General features: G+C 41.6%; 1 protein-coding gene across 3 annotated transcripts in view; it reads right to left on the bottom strand.

Moving 5' to 3' along the window:
* Positions 1-22100, bottom strand: part of PPCDC (phosphopantothenoylcysteine decarboxylase) — a 56539-nt gene that overhangs the window by 14244 nt on the left and 20195 nt on the right. The window contains exon 3 of one of the 3 annotated variants that reach the window (XM_020994618.2): positions 299-394. The exons of the other annotated variants lie outside the window; for them this stretch is intronic. Coding sequence (XP_020850277.1) covers positions 299-394 — 96 coding nt within the window. The remainder of the gene's footprint in view (positions 1-298; positions 395-22100) is intronic. 3 annotated transcript variants of the gene reach the window in all.

Below are 22100 nucleotides of genomic sequence, written 5' to 3'. Positions count from 1 at the left end.
ATATTAGGATCCTGCAGACAGGATGAGGGAAAGAACTGGATAAGCTCGTGCTAGTGAAGACAGTGCTCTGCCTGGAAGACAGACTGGGTTTCTGGTCTTTCAGCTGACTTAAGGCATCAGAGCACAGCTGGTCGACAGCTTGAGAAATAGTTTCCATGTTTCTTTTGCTCATGAGGTTCTGACCACTGACACAAGTCTGGACCTTCTGATCTGGTCTGACAGAGCCCAGGAGGATGGCCAAGGGTAGAAAGGGGCAGGCAAGGTAAGGAGTTTGGGCCCAGGGCCCCAGAGCACTGACCTCCCATTCATCAGTGTCACTATAGACTGTGACAGGAACATCACAAGAGTTGTAGAAATGTTTTGCTCTCTCCGTGGTCACCACTGCCACTTTCAACTGCCAGTGGAAAAAAAGAGGAAGAAGGAAGAGAGAAGAGAAAACAGTTACTCAAAGGTCTGAAGGTCCAAGAGGGGTTGCAGGCTGAAAAAACAGGTTTGCTTCAGCCACGGCCCTTTGAGGATGATTTCCTCACACTCCCATCATCCCATTTTTCACATTTGCACAGCACTTCTCCTCCGCTGCCCAAAGGTTAGACCCCAGCAGGTGCCTATGGTTTCAGTTCCCTCTCTGAGGGAAGCTGAGTGGGTAGGGCTGCTGAGCTGTTCAGGATGAGTCACCAGGTTCCTGCTGTATATAAATCAGCAGCAGCCCATCACATTAGCAGAGGGAGGCAGAGAAGCAGAAGCAAGGAGATGAGAGAGAGAGGGGCACTGAGAAAGGGAAGCAGCTTCTCAAAAAGTAGTATGGAGGGGCAGCCAGGTGGCTCAGTGGGGAGAGCACTGACCCTAGAGTCAGAAGGACCTGAGTTCAAATCCGCCCTCAGATACTTGTGAGTTGTGTGACCCTAGCCATGTCACTTAACCCCAATTGCCTAAAAAAACATAAAACAACAACAAGAAGTGCGCCTACGGAAAGAGGTGGGAGCCTCACTACTGAGACTTCGGTCTGTCCGCTCTGCAGAAGCAGAACAGGCCTAGCAGACAACACTGGGGTCTGCCCCTCTTGGACATCAGTGGTTGAGGGGTTGTAGAAAGACAAGCACACAAATGTACTACTGGTGGGACTGCGAAAGGATTCGACTATTCTGGAAAGTAATTTGGAATGGTGTAAAAAAAGTGACTAAAATGAAATTCCACTGCTAAGCACAAACCCCAAAGAAGTCAACGATAGAAAAGAAAAGCTCCCACAGACACCAAAATATTTACAGAAGTACTCTGTGGTAGCAAAAAACTGGAAAGAAAGTAGTTGCCCATCTATCAGGGAACAGCTAAACAAACGATGGTACATGAATATAATCGATTACTGTGTTGTAAGAAACAATGAACATGGGAGCAGCTAAGGGGCACAGTGGATAAAGCACCGGCTCTGGATTCAGGAGGACCTGAGTTCAAATCTGACCTTAGACACATAACACTTAGCTGTGTGATCCGGGGCAAGTCACTTAACCCCATTGCCTAGCGAAAGAAAGAAAGAAAAGAAAAGAAAGAGAAAGAAGAAGGAAGGAAGGAAGGAAGAAGGAAGGAAGGAAGGAAGGAAGGAAGGAAGGAAGGAAGGAAGGAAGGAAGGAAGGAAGGAAGGAAGGAAGAACATGATGTATACAGAGAAGTCTGGAAAGACACATAAACTGATACAAAGTAAAGTAAGTAGAGCTAAGAAAACAATATACACAATGACTACAATAATGTAAGTCGAAAGAACACAGAAACTGAGTAGGATAATATCATAAAAGGCCAGCTTAGCTCTAAACAGATATGAAAAGTTGTCTCCCCCTGCTCCTTTGCAGAGATGGGGGCCCATGGGCACAGAACACTGTGTAGAACATCAGACTTTTTTAAAGATATAAATTGGTTTTGTTGAACTCTTCCCCCCCTTTAGTCTTTGTTTAAGGGATAGTTCTCTGAAAGGGGGAAGAAGGCAGAGATACAGAGGGAAATGTGAGTGACATAAAGCAAAAGATACTCATTAAAAACCTATTTAAGGGCAGCTAGGTGGCACAGTGGATAGAGCTCTGGCTTGGAGTCAGGAGGACCTAAGTTCAAATCTGGCCTCAGACACTTGACACTCACTAGCTGTGTGGCCCTGGGCAACTCACTTAACCCTGACTGCCTCACCAAAACAAAACAAAACAAAAAAAAGAATGCATGAACAAAACTGATTAGGATAAGAAGGGAAACTGTCAATTCAAGAAAAAAAGATCTTTGCATCAAATACCTCTGATAGGTTTGATATCCAAAGTACTGAGGAACCTAACACAAATATATGAAGTCAAGAGCCATTCTCCTTGATAAGCAGTCAAAGGAAATAAACAGTTCTCCAAAGAAGAATTAGAAATTATAAGCAACTATATGAAAAACGGTTCCAAATCACTAATAGAGAAATGCAAATCAGAACAAGCCTGAGGTATCACCTCCCATGAGTGTCCTTTTGGCAAAGACAACAGAAGACAGGAATAGTTAATGGTATAAAAGAGTTAGAGTAGGATGGGGATACTAATACACTGTTCTTGGCTGTGAATTGGTCCAAACATTCTGGAAAGGAATTTGAATTTATGCCAAGAAAGTGACTATAATGTCCATACTCTTTGACCCAGCAATACCACTGTTAGGCATCTGGCCAAAGGAGGTCAAAGATAGAAAGAAAAGTTCCATAGGTACCAACACTCTTGAGGCAGCACTTTTTGTAGAAGTAAAGAACTGGAAACAAGGTAGATTTCCATTAATTAATTTAATTAATAATAATTTCTAAATAATAATAAAGAATTAATTAATTGAACAATGAATTCAAAGAATATAGAGAGGCATGGGAAGACCTATAAATTGATGCAAAATGACAGAAGACATAATGACTATAATAACAGAAATGGAAAGAAGAATGGAGAGCACCTACAAAGTCACACTCAGGACTTAGATAACTACAACCACAAAACACCCCTTAAAGCACTCACTGTATGCCAGGTACTATGTTAAGTGCTGGGGAAACGAAGAAAGGCAAAAAATACCCTGTTCCCAAGAAGCTCGAAGCCTCCTTAAGACCTCATGGGGGAGATAACATTCAGACAGCTATGTGCACGATATACTGGGATGAGTTCATTAAGGGGGATCAGGAAAGGCTTCTTGCAGAAGGTGGGATTCTGGCTGGAGCCCCAAGAGAGCCAAAGAAGCTGTGAGCCAGAGGTAAGGAGAGAGAAGACTCTATCGCAATACAGAGAGCGAGTTTTGTTTGAAGAACAGCAAGGAAGTCAGTGTCACTGGACTGCAGAGTATCTGGAAGATAGGAAGGCGTGAGAAGATTGACAGGTAGAAAAGGGCCAGGTGATCAAGGGCTTTAAAAGCCAGACAGAGAATTTCATATTTGATGAGCCGCTGAAGTTTAATGAGTAAGTAGGTGACATGGTTAGACCTCCGCTTTAGGAAGATCACTGGCAGCTCTGTGGAAGATGGACTGGACTGGGGAGAGAGTTGAGGCAGGACGACCAAGAAGAAGACTGTTAGAATAGTCTGAGTGTGAGGTGATGAGGAGCCTGTATCAGGGCGGTAGCAACATCAGAGGAGAGAAGGGGATTTATACAAGAGATGTTAAGAAAGTCTGATCAACGGGACTTGGTAACTGATTGGATATGGGGAGTAAGCGAGCATAAGGGATCAAGGAAAACACCGAGGTTGAGAGCTCGGATGATTGGGAGGAGGGAGGTGACCTCAAGAGTATCAAGGAAATTAGGAGGAGGGGAAAGTTTGGGGAGACAGATAATGAGTTCCGTTTTGGACATGCTGAGTTCAAGGTGGATAACAGGACATCCAATCCAAGAAATAATTGGAAAGACAGTAGTTGTTTGTGTTTGGGCCATGATAATAAAATAAAAACAACACTACTACTTATATGAATTTACGGAGAGAGACTTGGAATACTAGACCTCAAACTACACTACAAAACAGGAATCATTAAAACTAGTACTGGTTTAAAAATATGGAAAAGTTGATTAACGGGTCAGCAAGACCCATGACAACTGAACACAGCAGTACTGTGTTTGATAAACACAAGAACCTGAATTACTTAGGTAAGGACTCTCTATACGACAAAAACTGCTGGGAAAACTGGAAAGTAGTCTGACAGAAAACTGGTTTAGACCAGTACCTCAAAGCATGTACCACAATAAGCTCCAAACTGATATATGACCTAAATATAAAAGTTCATGTCATAAACAAATTTGAAGAGGGGAGATACTTTTTATAACTGTGGATGGAGAATTCTTAACTAAATGTGGGACAGAGATGATCTATTAAATTAACATTTTTATTACATTGAATGAAATTTACATTTATAAAATTAAAAAGCTTTTACACAAGAAAAATCAATGTAGTTTGAAGGAGAATTAGAATTAGAATAATCTGACCATTCTGGAAAACAATTTGAAAGAAAATTCATTAAACTTTGACCCAACAATACCACAAGTAGGCATATACAACAAAGAAATGAAAGACCAAGGGGCAACACCCACATGTACAGAAATATTTATATCTCCACTGTGCATTTTGCCAAAGAGCTGTCTGCTCACCAGCTGGGGAATGGCTATTATGGTATATGAAGGTAAGAGAGTACTACTGTGCTTCAAGAAAGGACAAATATGACAGACTCACAGAAACCAGAATACACTTGTATGAAGTGAGCAGAACCAGGAGAACAATGACCACAGCAAGGTAAAGGAAACCAGCTTTGAAAGGCTTCAGAATCCTTACTAATGAAATGACCAATGATGACTTCATAACACTGATGATGAAACACACCCCCCACTGCTTGGCAAAGAGTTGATAGACTAACGGTGCAGAGTAAGACACATTTTCAAACAAAGCCAATGTACTGATTTGTCTTTCCAGACTATACTTACTTGTCACAAAGAAAAGGCTGTATATTTTTAGGTGGGGTGAGAGAGGGAATAGGCAGTGAGAATAATTCTAAGGTTTGGAATTCAAGTGACTATTCTCAACAGAAACAGAAAAGTTTGGATGGGAAGAAGGTTTGGGGATTTAAAAAGAACACCTGGACATGTTGAGTCTGAGATGCTAATGAGACATCTTGGTAGAAATGTTTAACAAATCAGTGGCAATGTGGGGCTGAACTGTTGTGATAAATCTACCAAGGTTTCCAGGCATTAAAACTGTATGTATACACAGTTTTCTTTATTTTTTGTACAAAAAATACGTTTTTGTAGGTACCCTGAGTGTGGAAATTCTCTTCACAGATCCAGAACATCAACTCTTCCATACCGTAGTCTTACTTGCCTGAGGCACTGGACAGTTAAGTGACTTGGCCACAGTCACACTACTGGCATTTGTCAGAAGCAGATCTTGATCCTAGATCTTTCTGACTTAAAGGCTGGTTCTCTATCTGCTTTGCCAGGGGGCCTCCCAGGTAAGGCTGTGATAATCAGACATGGAAAGCTAAAGTTTGCCTTCCCACCAGTTAATAAAGAGAGGTTTGCTATGCAAATTAAAAGTGTAAAAAGGTTGGGAGGGAGGGATTAGTGTTCAATCTTCTATACATTAGAGAGGTAGAACTAGTGCTCCTCCATCATTTCCCAGCCTGTACAATTATTTTAATTTAATTTGTACATATTTTCTATTGACTTATTTGTGTTTACGTAGTATCTCCACCCTCCTCCCCCAGAATGTAAACTCCTTGAAGGCAAGGCTTGTCTCCACTCTTCTCTTGACATCCCCAGGGTCCATCAAGGTGCCTGCTAAATTAACAGGTACTTGATAAATGGCGATTGAAGAGAATCTCCAAGAGGACCAAAATAAACTCACTATGCTAGAGTCAAGATACAGTATGCTTGACTGTGACTGATCAGACCAATATGAGCTTGGAGGACTCTACCACAGGTTGGGCACAAATAGCCCACATAAATATTTGGAATGGAGATGTCTCTAAATTTGCACATCTCGTGTTTCTTTTGAGCTATTGCAATTCTGCTTCACTCATAGAGCCCAGCGCCTTCTTAGATGCAGGCACGCCATGCTGGGCATATCCCATGTCATGCAATCAATTCTAAAGTTCTTCAGAGAGACCTTGAGAATGTCTTTGTATCACTTCCAATCACCATGTGAGCACTTGCCTCGTGTGAGTTCTCTGTAAAATAGTCTTTTAGGCAAATGTACATTTGGCATTTGAACAATATGGCCAGCCCATTAGAGTTGTACTCTCTGCAGTTGAATATGAATGCTTGACAGTTTAGTATCTGGCACCTTATCATGCCAGGTGATCTTCAAAATCTTCCTAAGACGATTCAAATGGAACTGATTCAGTTTCCTGCCCCAATGCTGGCATACTGTCCAGGTTTCACGGGCATACAACAATGAGGTCAGCACAGCAGCTCTGCAGACCTGCAGTTTGGAAGGCAGTCTAATACCTCTTCTCTCCCACGCTTTCCTTCAGAGCTTCCCAAACACTGAGCTTGCTCTGGCAATGTGTGCATCAACCTCATCATTAATGTACACATCCCTGGAAAGTACACTGCCAAAGTACACGAACTTATCCACGGTATTCAAAATTTCTCCATTTGCTGTAATCAGTGGTTCCATGTATGGATGGTGTGGTGATGGCTAATGGAGCACCTGCGGTTTTTTTGGTGTTAACTGTTAGGACAAAATTAGCACAAGCAGGAGAGGAATGATCCATAGTTTGTTGCATCTCAGCTTCAGGGGCTGCATTGAGTACACAATCCTCTGTGAACAAAAAATGCACCAACTCTCCCTCCACTTTAGTCTTGGCTTGTAGCCTTTTCAAGTTAAATATTTATCCTCAGTGTGGTAACTGACCTTGATGCTGTGTTCGTCCTCACTGAAGGATGGAAGGATGAAAACCTCCACCATTTTACAAGTGAGGAGATGGAGGCTGAAAAAAGCTGGGGGATAGGACAGCATGTCTTCTGACCCCACAGCTCTTCTCACTCTACTACACTGGGAACCATGTCTTAACATGTGATTTATTGAGCTGCTGTATCACAAAAACTCATCTGGTGGTCTTCTGGCAGTCAGTGGGCTTTTCCTAACTGATCTAGGCAAACCCTTAGATATGTCCTTCCCCAGGCCTTCCAGCTTCCTAGGGACAGAGCCTGTGGCCCAATAATCCAGCCTTTGGAGCTTAACAGGATGGAGCCATGATGCAGTAACAGAGGAGGGCACTGGAAATGTACTTTCAGAAGAACTGAACCTTTTATTAAATGAAAGCTACATTCAAAACTGTATTTCTTTTGAAATATTTTATATTTAAAACTAAATATTAAATCAAGCTGGACTCAGCCCAATTTCATCAAAATCAGTCCCAAATAAGTTGCAAATTCTGTCGGAGTAAGATCCAGATATTTTTTTTTTTTTTACAATACTCATGGTCTAATAGAACAATGAGGAGGGCCCGTGGTACACAGGACTGGCAGTCACAGGTGGTTGGATTGTGCCACTAAAATCTTGCTCTGACGTCTCTGAGTGGCCAAGGAACTCACGAGAGCTCACTCTACCAGAATCCATCAAGCAGGAAAGCCAGGCACAGGCCTAACAATGGACTTGGAGCCTTACTAACTGCAGAAGATTCATCTCTAAAAGTACTTATTAATTTTTTTGACCACAGTGGTTCACACAACTTTCCACTAAGGTGTGGAGGGGACATGCTAAAATATAGTGGAGGAAGTACCTACAAAATATCATAAGTTTTCTGACAAAGGATGATTTAGTTCCTTTAGGCCAGGTGTTATTAACCTGGGGTTCATAGACCCCCACAAATAGATTTCAGGGGTCCATGAATTTGGATAGGGAAAAATTACATCTGTTTTCACTAACCTCTAACTGAAATTCAGCATTGCCTTCAAGTGTTTAAAAGCATTATTCTGAGAAAGGATCCATGGTTTTCACCAGACTGCAAAAAGGGGTCCAGAGCATTTTTAAAAAGACTAAGAACCCCTGCTTCTGACAATAGGTTTCTTTACAACTGAGAGTTCCAGGTGTCTGCTATCCCAGATTACTATGAGCAACTTTAAAACAACTGTTGGCTTTTTTTAAATGGCATCCCTTCATATGAGCTGCTGGAGGTCTAGGAGAATTCATCACCCTTCCACCCCTCCCCCTACATTTACAGGAGTACACTAATTTTTTTTTAAACACTTTTGATTTTTTCTTTGGAGAAAATCTTTCATGAGATCAGTTTTTAGGTCTCATCACCCTCACTCTGGTAAGCTAGAGTCAGTTATCACAGGGAAATGAAGGACCCTTGAGACTCTGGAAGAGGAAACAGAAATTAAGTCTGGGAGGATACATCTATCTTCACTTCTGGCTTGCTTCTGATGCAGTTATACAGCCTATAGAGAGTGAATTGAATGGAATGCACCTGTACCCCAAAGTCTGAACTTTTGACTTCTATCTTCTACCAGGCACTAAGCCTTCATGACTCCCTGCCTTTCAAGGAAGCAAGCTTCCTCTGAATTTTGAACAAAGCAAAAGAGACGCTGACCAAAAAAAAAGTGAAAATGGCTTCTAACCAGGATCATTGCAAGATGTAAAGCAAAGAAGAGCAAGTCCTGAAAACTACAGAAGTGTAACTTGAGAAAAGTGACCTGCTGCATTCATTGTTTCCAGAAGAATTGGAAGTGTATATTGAAAAGGAAATGCCACCCTGATTTTTGGAGCAAGAGAGTAGCAAGGAAAAGAATCTCGAGCCTCAGGAGTGTGAACCGCCAAGACAAGCTCGGGTAACCACATGGAACAGTATGAAACCCAGATCCAAAGACGTGGTGCATTGACACTGGCAATGCCCACAAGGCACATGCTGCCAGCTCCATGACATGCTGGGAACATGTACCCTCTGGGAGGAGGGAGTGGTAAGCCAAGAGGTCTGAAAGGAGGAGCCAGGGATGGATGGTCCACCCAGCAAACTCCCAGCACACTCCCAGTGGTCATGTCACACCGTCAAAGCCTTCTGATTCAGAAATCTCCACAGCAGCTTTCCTTCCTCCAACATGAATGCCACCATTCCCCTCAGTGGTTTGAAAGTCAGGAAATCTGGCTGAAGGAGAAGTCCCAGAGGTCTCGGAATCAGAAGGCCTGTGCTCCAGTCTTCACTCTGCTGAGCCACCTGGGCCTGGGGCAAGTCATTCAGCTTCTGTGTACCTCAGTTTCCTCATCTTTAACATCAAGAGGTTTGACTACAAAATCTCTGAGATTCCTCCTAGCTCTGACCTCATTGGAACCTTGTTGTGTGATCTTAAACAAGTTACTCAAGGTCTCAGATACCTCACTTGAAAATAGCAAACTTCAAGGCAGCTAACTGACACAGTGGATACAGCACTGGCCCTGGAGTCAGGAGGACCTGAGTTCAAATCCAGTCTCAGACCAGATACTTGATACTTACTAGCTGTATGACCCTGAGCAAGTCACTTAACCCCAACTGCCTCGCAAAAAAAAAAAAATTAGCTAGCTTCCCTCTGTCCTCTCTCATCTTTATCCTATCCTCTCCATCATGCCTTCCTTCCTCTGAGATTAGGCTTAGTGGTCCTGAGACCACCATGACAGTCTCCCCCAAGGGAGGCTGTAGCTTATAGAATCTACTCATAGAAAAATCCTGACAATAATATTGTTAAGGTTAGTGCAGTTACATACTATTTTTCCCACAGTTAGCTCACTTTTCTCCCTTCACCTGCGTACCCCCTAAATCCCGTGTACCCCAAACCTTGACAAGCAAAGGGGCTGGCACCAGGTGGCCACCAAAGTCATGGTAGATGTATCCCACTCTCAGAAGAGCACCCTTTTCCAACTGACTAGACCTGGTCTCTATGCTCTCCAACTCAGTGCTGCCCTCATGTGAGTCTTACGTTAGTGTGTGTGCGTCTGAGTTGTATGCTAGGGCCCCTTCTCTTCCTTCCCCTTTCCTTCTTCCCCACTGCTTGCCAATAAAGGTTTGTGTGGAACTGACTCTCCCTGCTTCACACCCAAACTCATGAAGGAGTTGTTTTCCCTGATGTCTCTGGCTGGTCCACGGCCTTGCTTTCGACATAAGCTGGGTCCCCACCCAAGGCCTTCACCTGTTGGGAGCCACACCTCTGCCGGTGGAGCACAGCACTGGGAGCCCAATCACAGAAAGCAAGGAGTAGCAGGAGAACCTTGTGTCCTCTGAGGACAGCCTCTCATGCCAAGGGCCTGTCACAAAGCACCCAAAACACTCATCACTGGGAAATCTCATTGTCCTTGGAGATTGAATCTGTCTAGTGTTCAGATCTCCTCAATCCCCTCTGCCCCTAGATCTGGACCCTGTGACTGGAGGGCAGGGGAGGGGTTCCAGGGCTTCCATTTTAAGGCCAGGCTTAGCCCAGTCTTCTCCCCATTTCTCAGCACCTCCACTGCTTCCGGACTTCTCTGGAATTCTCCATCCCGCCCCTGTGCCCAAGCACCTTCTTCGCATCCCCCAGCCCTCTGCCCCTCCACTTTGTAATTTCCTTTTGTGTGTCATCTTCCTCTGTTAGCACAGTGCCTGGCACACAGTAGGCACTTAATAAATGTTTTTTGGCTAAATGACTGTCTGAACCATATAATCTCCAACATAATTGGACCCTGGCACACAGTAGGCGCTTAATAAATATTTTCTGGCTAAATGACTGAGTTTGGACTGTATCATCTCCAACATAACTGGGTTCCTAGAAAGTCCTTTCCTCTAACACCCTAAGTTATTTACCTAGTAGTAAAGTGGCCCTTTACCACTAGGGCCATGCCTGGGAGAGTTCCCCTCCCACTTACCTCAAGATAAGCCCCTGGCAGAAATGAAGAGCAAGATAGATAGATAAAGCATTTATTAAGCTCCTATTAGGTGCCAGGCACTGTGAGGAGGGTTCTTAACCTGTTTTGTGTCATGTACCCCTTCAATAGTCTGACAAGACCTACGGACCCCTTCTTGGAAGAATGTTTTTAGAGACATAATATAAAATACTCAGAGTTATAAAGGAAACCAATTATACTGAAATACAATTATCAAAATATTTTTTAAAAACAAGTTCATAAGTTCAAATCCAAAGTCTCAGACACGTGACACTTACTAGCTATGTGACCCTAGGCAAGTCACTTAACCCTATTGCTTCACCAAAAAGCAAAAAATAAAAAAAGAAACAAAACAAAACAAAAACAAGTTCATAGATCCAAGTTAAGAACCAATGATCTAAAGATAGGAAGTAGAACAACAATCTAAGTCCATATTTTTCTGTATCAAGTGAGGTTCTTCTTAATCAAATATAATGCAGCTACTTACCCTCCTCCAAATCCTCCAAAATCCAAGGGAAAACACAGAAATCAAAATAATAGCTATCAGTATTTATATAGAACAGCTGTTCCCAAACTTATTTGGCCTACCACCTCCTTCCAAAAAAAAAATTACTCAGTGCCCTCCAGGAAATCTTTCTTTAACCTTTAAATGATATTTTAAAAAATGTATGTCATTTCAAAAAAACATAAATTTTTTTAAAATGATGCATCTTAAATTTAATAATTTATTGTAAATTCATGGGGTTTTCCCTGCATTGAAATTTTGATGCCACAATATTGCATCATGTAACCATATAGTATCATGATGTAAAAGTCATCACATGCATGTATTCCTGCCAATGCATGCTGGACTTCCCAAAATTGCAAATGCTTGCCTGCCAACACCTGCTTGTTAAGATCTGTCGGTGGACTTGACCACTGATCAGTTATAACTTGCATTTTGTGTGCTTATTTGGAAAATAATGTAATCACTACGACTTCAACTCTGCTACACAACAGATGAAACAAATTTTTCTTATCTTCTCTTCTCTCCTTATGCTTGCACTGCCCCCTTATTTTTATTCAACGCCCCCCAGTTGTACCTGGGACTACTTCCACCTACCCTGCCCCCATCATTCTGGCACTCCCCAGTGGGTGGTATTTGCCCACTTTGGGAACCTATGATAGAACTTTAAAATTTGCCAAACACTTTACAGATGCTACCTTATTTGAGCCTCAAAAGAAAACTGGGATGTGGGTGCTGTTATTATTCTCACTTTACAGAAGAAGAAACTCAGTCACAGTGGTTAAGTGACTTGTCCAGGGTCACAGTAAGGTCATCAGTAAGGATCTGAACAAAGTCCTCCTAACTCGAGTGCTAGCTCTGTCTACTGCACCAGACCTGGATAGCCTACTCAGCTAAGCTATCATATAACCAGGCAAATGGTCTACAATTTTAACTTGAGCCTCACTTGTATGGCTTTCTCTGAGCAATGCAGATGATGGCAATAACAGAAAAAGAAGGAGGAGAGGTGTGCAGGGTCCCAACTGGCCATGGGGCTACTGCATTAGGGTCCAGTGCCTACAGAGGGAGGTGTGTGGCATGAATTGAGGTATTACTGCAAAGCTGCTCCGAGAGAAACTACAGAAGAAATGTGAATGCCACAGATGGCTCTGGTCTTAGTGGGCTGCTGCCAGAGACGAGCTACCAAGAAGGATCTGAAAGATTACTGCCAGCCTCAGTAACAAGTTCGTAGTGTCAAGCAGGTGGCACTCTGATCTGGAAAAAACAAAAATCAAAAACAACTCTATGCAGCCAATGCGGCTTCTGCTCTCTTATTCCCTCTAAGGGCACTCTGCACAGCTGTTCTCAGCGCAATCCTTTTCTAGTCTCTAAGTGTTTTTCTCTTGAGCCTTGCATGAAAAACTGGAGTCATCTTTTTTAAAACCCTTCTCCTGGCTTCTCCGCCTCTACAGCTGGTTACCTCCCTGGCCACATGTATTGCCATAGCCAGGAGGAGCTCACAAAGAACACCTGTTCATTCAGACATAGATTGTCAAGAGTAAATTGTGCTGAAGAGCTCCTGAGCCCTGATATCTTGCCCAACAGTCCAATCCAGGATTTGATCCCTTGGTATTTGTTGAGGTGGGCTAGCCTCATCTGCACTTGCTGGGCTCCATCTGGGAAATCAGAATGCTAATTCCCAGTAAGGGTAGCTTCACCTTGTCCCATTAGAGAAAAGGTGAGAAGCCTGTCCTAAGCAAATTAACACTAACTCTCTCCTGTCTCCCAAGTAGAGACAGAAAGCCTCAAAGCCAAGAAGAACTGGGAAAGATCTAGAGATCAGTGACAAGGAAACACAAAATGGGGAATAGGCTGATTTCTGCTTCTGCCTCCCCTCCTGTTTGATTTGTTTCATTAGGGCACAGCATAGACGTGCTACCTGCCAATTTAAGGCAGCTGACAAGATTGCCTCACCTTATTATGGGCTAGCCAAGAGTACTACCAAAAAGATAAGCAAGCACTCCAGATCAGCTTCAAGCAAGTATCGCAGCAAAGTGAATTTTGCAATGACTGCAGAAAGTGCTGGTTTGTGCTTCTACCACCATTGCGCAGCATTTACATTCACACTGACTACAAGCAGGCCTCCTTAGTCAGGGGCAGGGGTAAGAGGCTACAGGAACTCTACCCTTCTCTTCAAGTTATGGTGAAATGAGATGCTCACTGAAAAAGGAGCAGTGTTTCAAGAAGGAAACAAAGAAGAAAGGACCCCAAGATGTAGAAAGGCCTCTAACCCAAATTAGGAGGTCAGAGGGTAGACACAATGAGGGATGTGGTACTGTATGGTGTGAGAGGCTTCTTGTAAAGGACAGCCGGATAATTTCAGGAGGAAGCAGTTTCTTGTGCGGTGAGGGATGATGATGCCCAGCCACAGGTGTCTCTTGGTGAGAGATTATACAATAATGGTCAGAGGGAGAAGAGATAAGCAGTAGTTGTCAGTGGCTCCCTGATGAGGGGCACAAAGGTGACTGTCAATCTGACAAAAAAAATGGAGAGATCTGCTATCTTGCCAAGGCATATATCCAAGATGTAACTGAAATCCCTCCTAGACTTGCCAAAACTGATAACAACAACAACCCACTCACAGTGAGTCATGTAGGAACAAATTATACCATTAAAAGGAACCTCAAAAGAGCACTAAGGAATTCACGTCCTGTGCCCAGGTGGTGTTACCATTGTTTCTGCTGACTAAAGATACGAAACTTGGAGAAGAAGTGAAGCTGAAAACTGAAATTCAGAAGAGAAGGTAAAGGTTTTGGCTAAGAAGATGGTGCTAGAAAATGAGATTTCAATTTCTGGATCATAGCTTATGGCAAAGACATGACAGACTCTTGAGGCTATGTTATGCTATGTGCTCAATAAGGACCACTGAAAACACATCACTTGGAATTTCTTCAATTTGACTAAGAGGATTTTAAACTAGAAAGGGAAAGGAAAGGAGAAAAATGCCCACGTAGGTAAATCATGCCTGTTCCCCCAGAGGGTAGAAGGTAGAAGATAAGAAGAACAGAAAAGAGGACCAGTAATTCATTAGAGAAATCAAGAGAGTTGGTGTAAAAAAAAAATCATGGCCTCAGTTATCTATGTCCAAATGCACTAAGTATGGGGAATAATCTTTCAGATTGGCCAAAATGACAAATGCTGGAGAGGCATTAGTATATTAATGTGCTATTGGTAGAGCTGTGAACTAGTCCAACCAATCTGGAAAGCAAATTGGAACTATGCCCAAAGTTATTAAACTGTTCATAATCTTTGACCCAGTGAGATACTTACTAGGTCTATAACCTAAAGAGATCAAAGAGGAAAAGGACCCATGAGTACAAAAATATTTATGGCTGCTCTTTTTGAGGTGGCAAAGAACTGGAAACTGAGGGAATGTCCATAAATTAGGGAATGATTGAACAAGTTATGGTATATGAATGTGATGGAATGCTATTGTGCTATGAGAAATGATAAAGGGGATGGTTTCAGAAAAATCTGGGAAACTTGTATGAACTGATGCAAAGTCAAGTAAGCAGAAATGGGAGGGCAATTTATATACTAATAGCAATTATTGTAAAGATAATCAACTCTGAAAGACTTAGTAACCCTGATCAACACAATGACCCACTATAATTCCAAAGGACTCATGATGAAACATGCTCCACCTCCAGACAGAGAACTAATGGACTCAGAATACTGATTAAAGCATATTTTCTTCTTTCTTTTTCTTGCCCTTTTTTTTTAGAAGATGGCAAATGAGGAAATTTGTTTTGCATGACTATACCTATTTGTAATGGGTTTTATTTCTCTTGTCTTCTCAGTGCAGAGGAAGGGGAGGGAGAGAATTTGGAACTGAAAATAAAATAAAAGTGATTTTTTTAAAAGAAGTATAGGTAATAAAAAGAGTGAACTTGAGGCCCTGACATGAGGAATCAAATCTGACTTGAAAAGTATCACTGAGACTTGGAAGACGGTTGGTTGGTTCATGGCTGTCCTTCGTTCTCGAAGAGGACCAAAATACCATCACTGCTAGAGTCAAGTTAAGGTGTGTCCGACTGTTGGGGGCAGCTAGGTGGCACAGTGGATAGAGCACCGGCCCTGGAGTCAGGGGGAGCTGAGTTCAAATCCGGCCTCAGCCCAAACACTTGACAATTACTAGCTGTGTGACCCTGGGCAAGTCACTTAACCCCAACTGCCTAAAAAAAAATTTTTTTTAAAAAGTTGTGTCCGACTGTGGCTGATCAGACCAATACAAGAACGCTCCACCACAGGCTGTGCACAAATAGTCCGTGTGAACATTTGGGGTAGAGTCTCTAAATTTGTACATCTCACATTTCTTTTGTGCTACTTCAATTCTGCTTCACTCATAGAGCACAGTGCCTTCTTTGATGCAGCACGCCATGCTGAGCAGTCCTGTGCCAACGTCTCCCATGTCACACAATCACTTCCAAAGTCCTTAAGAGAGACCTTGAGAGTGTCCTTGCATCAGTTCTTCTGACCACCATGTTAACACTTGCCCTGTGTGAGTTCTCTGTAAAATAGGCTTTTTGGCAAGTGTACGTCTTACATTAGAACAAGGCAAGACCACGGGGGTGGTGCCGTCTGCGGTTGAGTTTGAAGGGTTAGCAGTTCAGCTTGAAAAAAGACCTCAGTGTCTGGTATTTCATCTTGCCAGGTGATCTTTAGAATCTTCCTAAGACAATTCAAATGGAAGTGATTCTGTTTCCTGGCATGGCTCTGGGAGACTGTCCAGGTTTCACAAGCATGCAACAATGAGGTCAGCACAACAGCTCTGTCTGTAGACCTTCAGTTTGGTAACCAGTCTAATACCTCTTCTCTTCCACACTTTTCTTCAGAGCCTGCCAAACACTGAATTAGCTCTAGCAATGTGTGCGTCAACCTCACTCATACCTGGAATATGGTCATTAATTAAAGGACAGAATGGATAAAAGGGGCAGAGGAGATGCACTGTATCCTAATAGGTTCTTCACATGTGAATGAGGGGCCAGGAAATGAGCGGCAGTGGAGGAATATGAATGGCAGTGGCTGTTAATGCTGCTGTTCATCCTTGCTTTCCATGAGGACCAAGGACATCATGTGGGGGATGTCTTGATTTGCACATGAATTGGATTTAAGTGAGGCTGAATTGCTTGAAGTCATTGACCTCACTGTCTCTTCTGAGTCACTGAAGTCCAGTGGCAGGACAAAAGTCAAGATGACTGGCAATGGCAAAGGATGCAGAGAATGATCTTAACACCTTTGATGTCTGACCAAGCTCTAAGCTCTCCATAGCACCTGGTTCAGCCACCTTAATGGATGTTGGAACAAACTGTTCTCATCCACCCATTCCACCATGGAAAGTCTTCACATGCTTGGGGTAGACATTCCCTCAATTCACTGACAGGTTTGAGGGCCATCAGTAACCTTCAACCTGGTTTAGCCCATCTGCTTAGACATTGTACTGGGGTGTGGCTGCTGTGAGTGCTAGTTTTTTGGTCCACAGGTGAGAGTTGGGTGAGGGTGGACACTGAAAGTAAATGAGCAGCCCTGAAATAAGCTTAGTAAGCCCTCATACGAGAGGTGCTAGTCCTACACAAACACCCCATACACCCTGGGTATGAACACCTGAGTAAGAATCAAGGGAAAGAAACATAAGCCATATTTTCTTATGCTACAGACCACTGGTTAGGAGGAGAAAATTACATGACAAGTGTGCAAAATAGCTCAAACACAGATGCAAAATAGTATCAATAAAAAACCTGAAGATTTAATCACTCAGTCAAACATTTATTAGGTGCTTGCTATGTGGCAGGCACTGTGCTAAGAGCTAGGGATACAATGAAATGCAAAAAAAAAAAAAACCAGTCCCCTCTCTCAAGAAGCTCACAGTCTAATGGGGGAGACAAAATACAGACAACTCTGTACAATCTATAGACAGGTTAAATGGGAAGTAAACAAGACGCAGAAGCAATCAAACATAGCAACACAGTGTTCAATAAACACAAGGACGCCAACTACTGGGATGAAGAGACACTTTCTAACAAAAAAGCTAGGAAAACAGGAAAGAAGTTTGGCAAAATTTACATTTCAACCAACGTCTTTGCCATTTAGGCAGTAAGTTCCAAATAGATATGAGGCCTAAATACAAAAGGTCCTGTTAGTACAAATAATGAATCCTGTGAGGTGACCCTATTAGTCAAATTCACAGTGCATTTTTCCAGTGAGCTAGAACCAGTTACCATGTTTTACATTATTTTAACTTTTAATCATGGGACTCAGTGTTTATATTAATTAGATAATAATTATAATTATTATTATAATAAACAAATTAGAGGAGAAGGGGAGGAAATACTTTTCACAACTATGACTAAGGAGAAAATTTTTAACTAAACAAGATTGTAGAAGAATAAAATGGATAATTTCAACTACATAAAATTGAAAAGAAAAATCAGTATAGTTAGATGAGAAATATTTAACTGAGAAAAAACTTTGGAGCAAACATCTTTGATAAAGATCTAATAGCTAAGGTGTCAGGAATATGCATATTACACACACACACATATATACACACACATATAATATGTATACATATATGTGTGTACATATATATTTATACACACGCACACACATATAATATGTATACATATGTGTGTACATATATATTTATACACATGCACACATATACACACATATAATATGTATACATATATGTGTGTGTACATATATATTTATACACACACGCACACACACACACACACACACACACATATACACACACATATAATATGTATACATATATGTGTGTACATATATATTTATACACACACACACACACACACACACACACACATATATATATCTCTTAAAGAGCCATTCCCCAATAGATAAGTGGTCAAAGGATATAAACAGACAGGCAGTTTTCAAGTGAAGAAACGCAAGCTATCAAGAACCGTATGAAAGGATGCTCCAAATCACTAATAACATTAAAATGCCTCTGAGGTTTTACCAAAAATCCATCAGATTGTCAACTCTGACAAAAGATGAAAATAGCAATGGCTACAGAGGTTTGGGAAACACAGGCACATTAATATAATTGTGAAGCTATGAGCTAAGAAGCAATTTGGAACTGTATCCCAAAAGTCACTGAACTGAGCATACTTTTTGGCTCAATGGTACCACTATGAAGCCTATAACTGCCCTTCACCTCCATCCCCCCACCCGACATGGGGTCAAAAACAGAGAGCAAGGACTCATATGAACAAAAATATTAGAATTATAATAATAATAATTAACATTTGTATAGTGCTTACCATATTCCAGGCACTGTGCTAAGTGCTCTACAATTATTATTTCATTTGATAGCAGCATATTTTGTTGTAGCAAAGAACTGGAAACAAAGCAAAAGCACATTAAATGGAAAATAGCCAAACAAATTGTGGAATATGAATGTAGGGATAGGAATAGGAATTGGAACTATGGTTTCACTAGTAAAAGGAATTCTCAGGTAAGGAAGCTCCTGCTACCAAAAGCAGATTGGCACCTTCTGTGCAACTTTTAAGAACCTTAGAGTAAAAGGTTAAGAGATTTGCCCAAGATCACACAACTAGTATAGGTCAGAGGTAAACCAGGACTTCCTGGCTTTGAGGTCACTGTTTTTTCCACTACTTCAAGCTGTCTTCATGCTGAATGCAAAGGAATATTACTATACCACAATAAAAGGTGAAAATGAAGAAATCAGAGAAACTTGGGAAGACATAAACTGATGCATATTGAAATGAGCAGAAAGAGAACAATTTACATAATGACCATAATAATGTGCAAGAAAACAATTCTGAAAGACTTCAAGAGTTTAATCAATGTCGAGACCACTCATGACTCCAGAAAACTGATGATGAAATGTGTTTCCCACCTTCTGGGGAAGAGCTGTACTATTGGTGCAGATGGGACATTAATTTTTTTGATTGACTATTTTATTTGTTATAAGGGCTCCTATGGGGACTAAGGGCTGAATTAGCCTGTACTAATAGAGATATCCAAAAAAGAGAAGGAAAGGGGCATTAATAAAATATTTTTTAATATACAGGAAAAACAACCCCAAAGTTCAAAAGGAGATACAAACAGGCCAGTTTGCTACAGTCTTATTTTTTAAAACACTGTAACAAAAGTTTATGGTTTCATATACAATCTTCTTTTTCGTACTTTGTATATCGAAATGTCAGTCAGGCAGTCCGTCACCCAGCATTTATAGCTTACTAGGTGCCAGGCACTGACAAAGAAAGGCAAAAACATGGTCTCTGCTCTCAAGGAGCTCACATTCTAACAGGTTATTTCACCATTCTGATAATTATGTATGTACAAGATGTACAGTATAATGGAAGGCCATATCAGAGAGAGAGAATTGAGAGGAAGGGGAGGAGAGAGGGTAGGAAAAGCCTCCTGCAGAAGGAAAAGTCTGAGGCTGAATCTCAAAGGAAGCCAGAGAAGCTGGGAGTCAGAGGCAAGGAAAGATGTGAAGAAAATTTTGATATCTCTACTCAATTTAATCAGCATTAACTCAGTTCATGGTGATTTTATGGGTATCAGTGATTAACGTCAGATTGAACAGAGTTGAGATTAATAGGTATATTGTTAGATTAAGAGTTATATATGTTAGGGCCAAATAACCTCATATATATCTCAATATATATATATATATATATATATATATATATATATATATAAGATCATAAGATAAAATCATATGACTGTCTGTTATAGAGAATGACATTACATTAACCCTGGCGTTTGTTACTGCAGCATCAATACTCCTCAACCCTTATGAATCATTATCACTGTTCCCTTACGACATTTCCTTTTGCCCACCACTTCCTTATTTCCTAGGATACTGCTGACCAAAACACCAGATGTTTGATTTCCCATAAAACTCTCTGCCAAGGTGGTAGGTGGAATGCCTTTTCCAAGAAAAACCTGTGGTTAATAACATGGAATTAATGACTTAAAAGCCCACTAACAAAGAGATTATGATTAATGTTTATGTCCCTCAACCAATCACAGAATTTTCCTCATTTCTGGTGTTAACCAATCATGAAATTTTACTGTTTCATTCTATTTTTAGTGTGTTCCCAATCTATATAAATACTGGCCATCTTCAAGCAGTAGGCTTCACTGGCTTCGAGGAAGGTCTTGGATCTTGACTACTTAGGGACCATCGGTCTCCCTAAATAAATCCATTATTGCTTATCCCTCAGTTGCCCATTGTTGCTGATTTGAAGGTTTATGAGGGAAAGTTAAGGAGTTCTGCTCTGGGCAAGCTGAATTTAAGATGCTTATGGGACATCAGATTCAACATATTCAAAAATCAGCTGGTAATTCAGAACTGGCACTCAGTAAAAAGATTAGGGAGTTATATAGCGATCTGGGCATCACCTGCATACAAATGGTAGTTGAACCTAGGGGAGTTAATAAGATTACAAACAAAGCCAGTATAGAGGGAAAAGAAAAGTGGGTCTAGTACGAGCCTTGGGGGACAGCCATGGGTAGCAGCCTAACCTACAGATGATGACCTGCCAAAGGAGATGGAGGAGTGGTCAGACAGGTAGGAAGGGAGTCAGGGGACAGTCATGTCACAAAAACCTAGAGAAGAGAGACTATGTAAGACAAGAAGGTGATGGGAGACATCACAGAGGATGAGGTTGGAGAAAAGGTCTTTGGATTTGGCAATTAAGAGGTCGTCAGTAACTTTGGAGAGAGTAGTGTTTGCTGAATGACGAGACTGGAAACAAGATTGCCAAGGGTTCTAAAGGGAGTGAGAGGAGAGGAAGGAGTGTTACTTCGATGGATTTCTCCTAGAAGGTGAGCCAAGAGGAGGAGAGATATGGGATGACAGCTGCTGGAGTAGTAATGCAGAGGGAATGTTTGTGTTTGTCGATGATTGTCAAGTTCATATTACTCCAATACTCCAATGATCTGTGATCTCATCGATCTGAATGTTCCCTCTTCTACTCACAGATCACAACTCATCCATGTCTGCCCACCCTGTGCAATTCTTGTCCATGTCCTCCTACAAGAACGGACTGTACCCTAAGTTCAAGAGGCCTCCCTCAACTTCAACACTGGGAAGGTGGCAGTGGAGCTCTCTGGATGTCCACCTCCACCCTTCATTCTTGACATGTGTCCGTCTTCTCTTGCTATCATGCAGTTCCTCGATGACATCTTTTACGAATGTTCTTCTTCAGAGTTCCACCTTGGTTATAGGCGACAGACAGCCTGCTCACACTCTACGTGCCTCTCCGTCACCTTCCGTATGACACTCATCTTTTGTTCTCTAAAGGTAGTGTTATCTTACTCCAAACTCTACTGCCACAGGGTGGTACTCTTGGGATATTAGTATTTTTTTAATGGGATTTTAAAAGCACCTTACAAAGCAAATGTCTAATTTATTTGCATAAAGGAGAAAGATGGCTGCCAAAGGTAACACTGGGTTAGAATATAAACATGTTTGTAAATCTTATGAATGAGCAGTATCATCTCATAAAGAAGAGAAACAGTGGAGAATAAAACAAAAAGTATTTTAAAGAAAAAATGGCAAGGCAGACAACTAAACAAAGTCACCCCAAGGGCATTCAAAGATAAAAAATGGAAAGAGGACTACCATCAGAAGAAAACATTTAAAGATTTGCAAAAATAATTAAAATAAACTGTTTTCTCCAACAAGGACAATGGAACCGCC

Source organism: Phascolarctos cinereus, unplaced genomic scaffold (genome assembly GCF_003287225.1).
Source record: "Phascolarctos cinereus isolate Bilbo 61053 unplaced genomic scaffold, phaCin_HiC Scaffold_3;HRSCAF=262, whole genome shotgun sequence".
Lineage (NCBI taxonomy): Eukaryota > Metazoa > Chordata > Mammalia > Diprotodontia > Phascolarctidae > Phascolarctos > Phascolarctos cinereus.
This window is presented reverse-complemented; position numbering and strand designations above follow the sequence as displayed.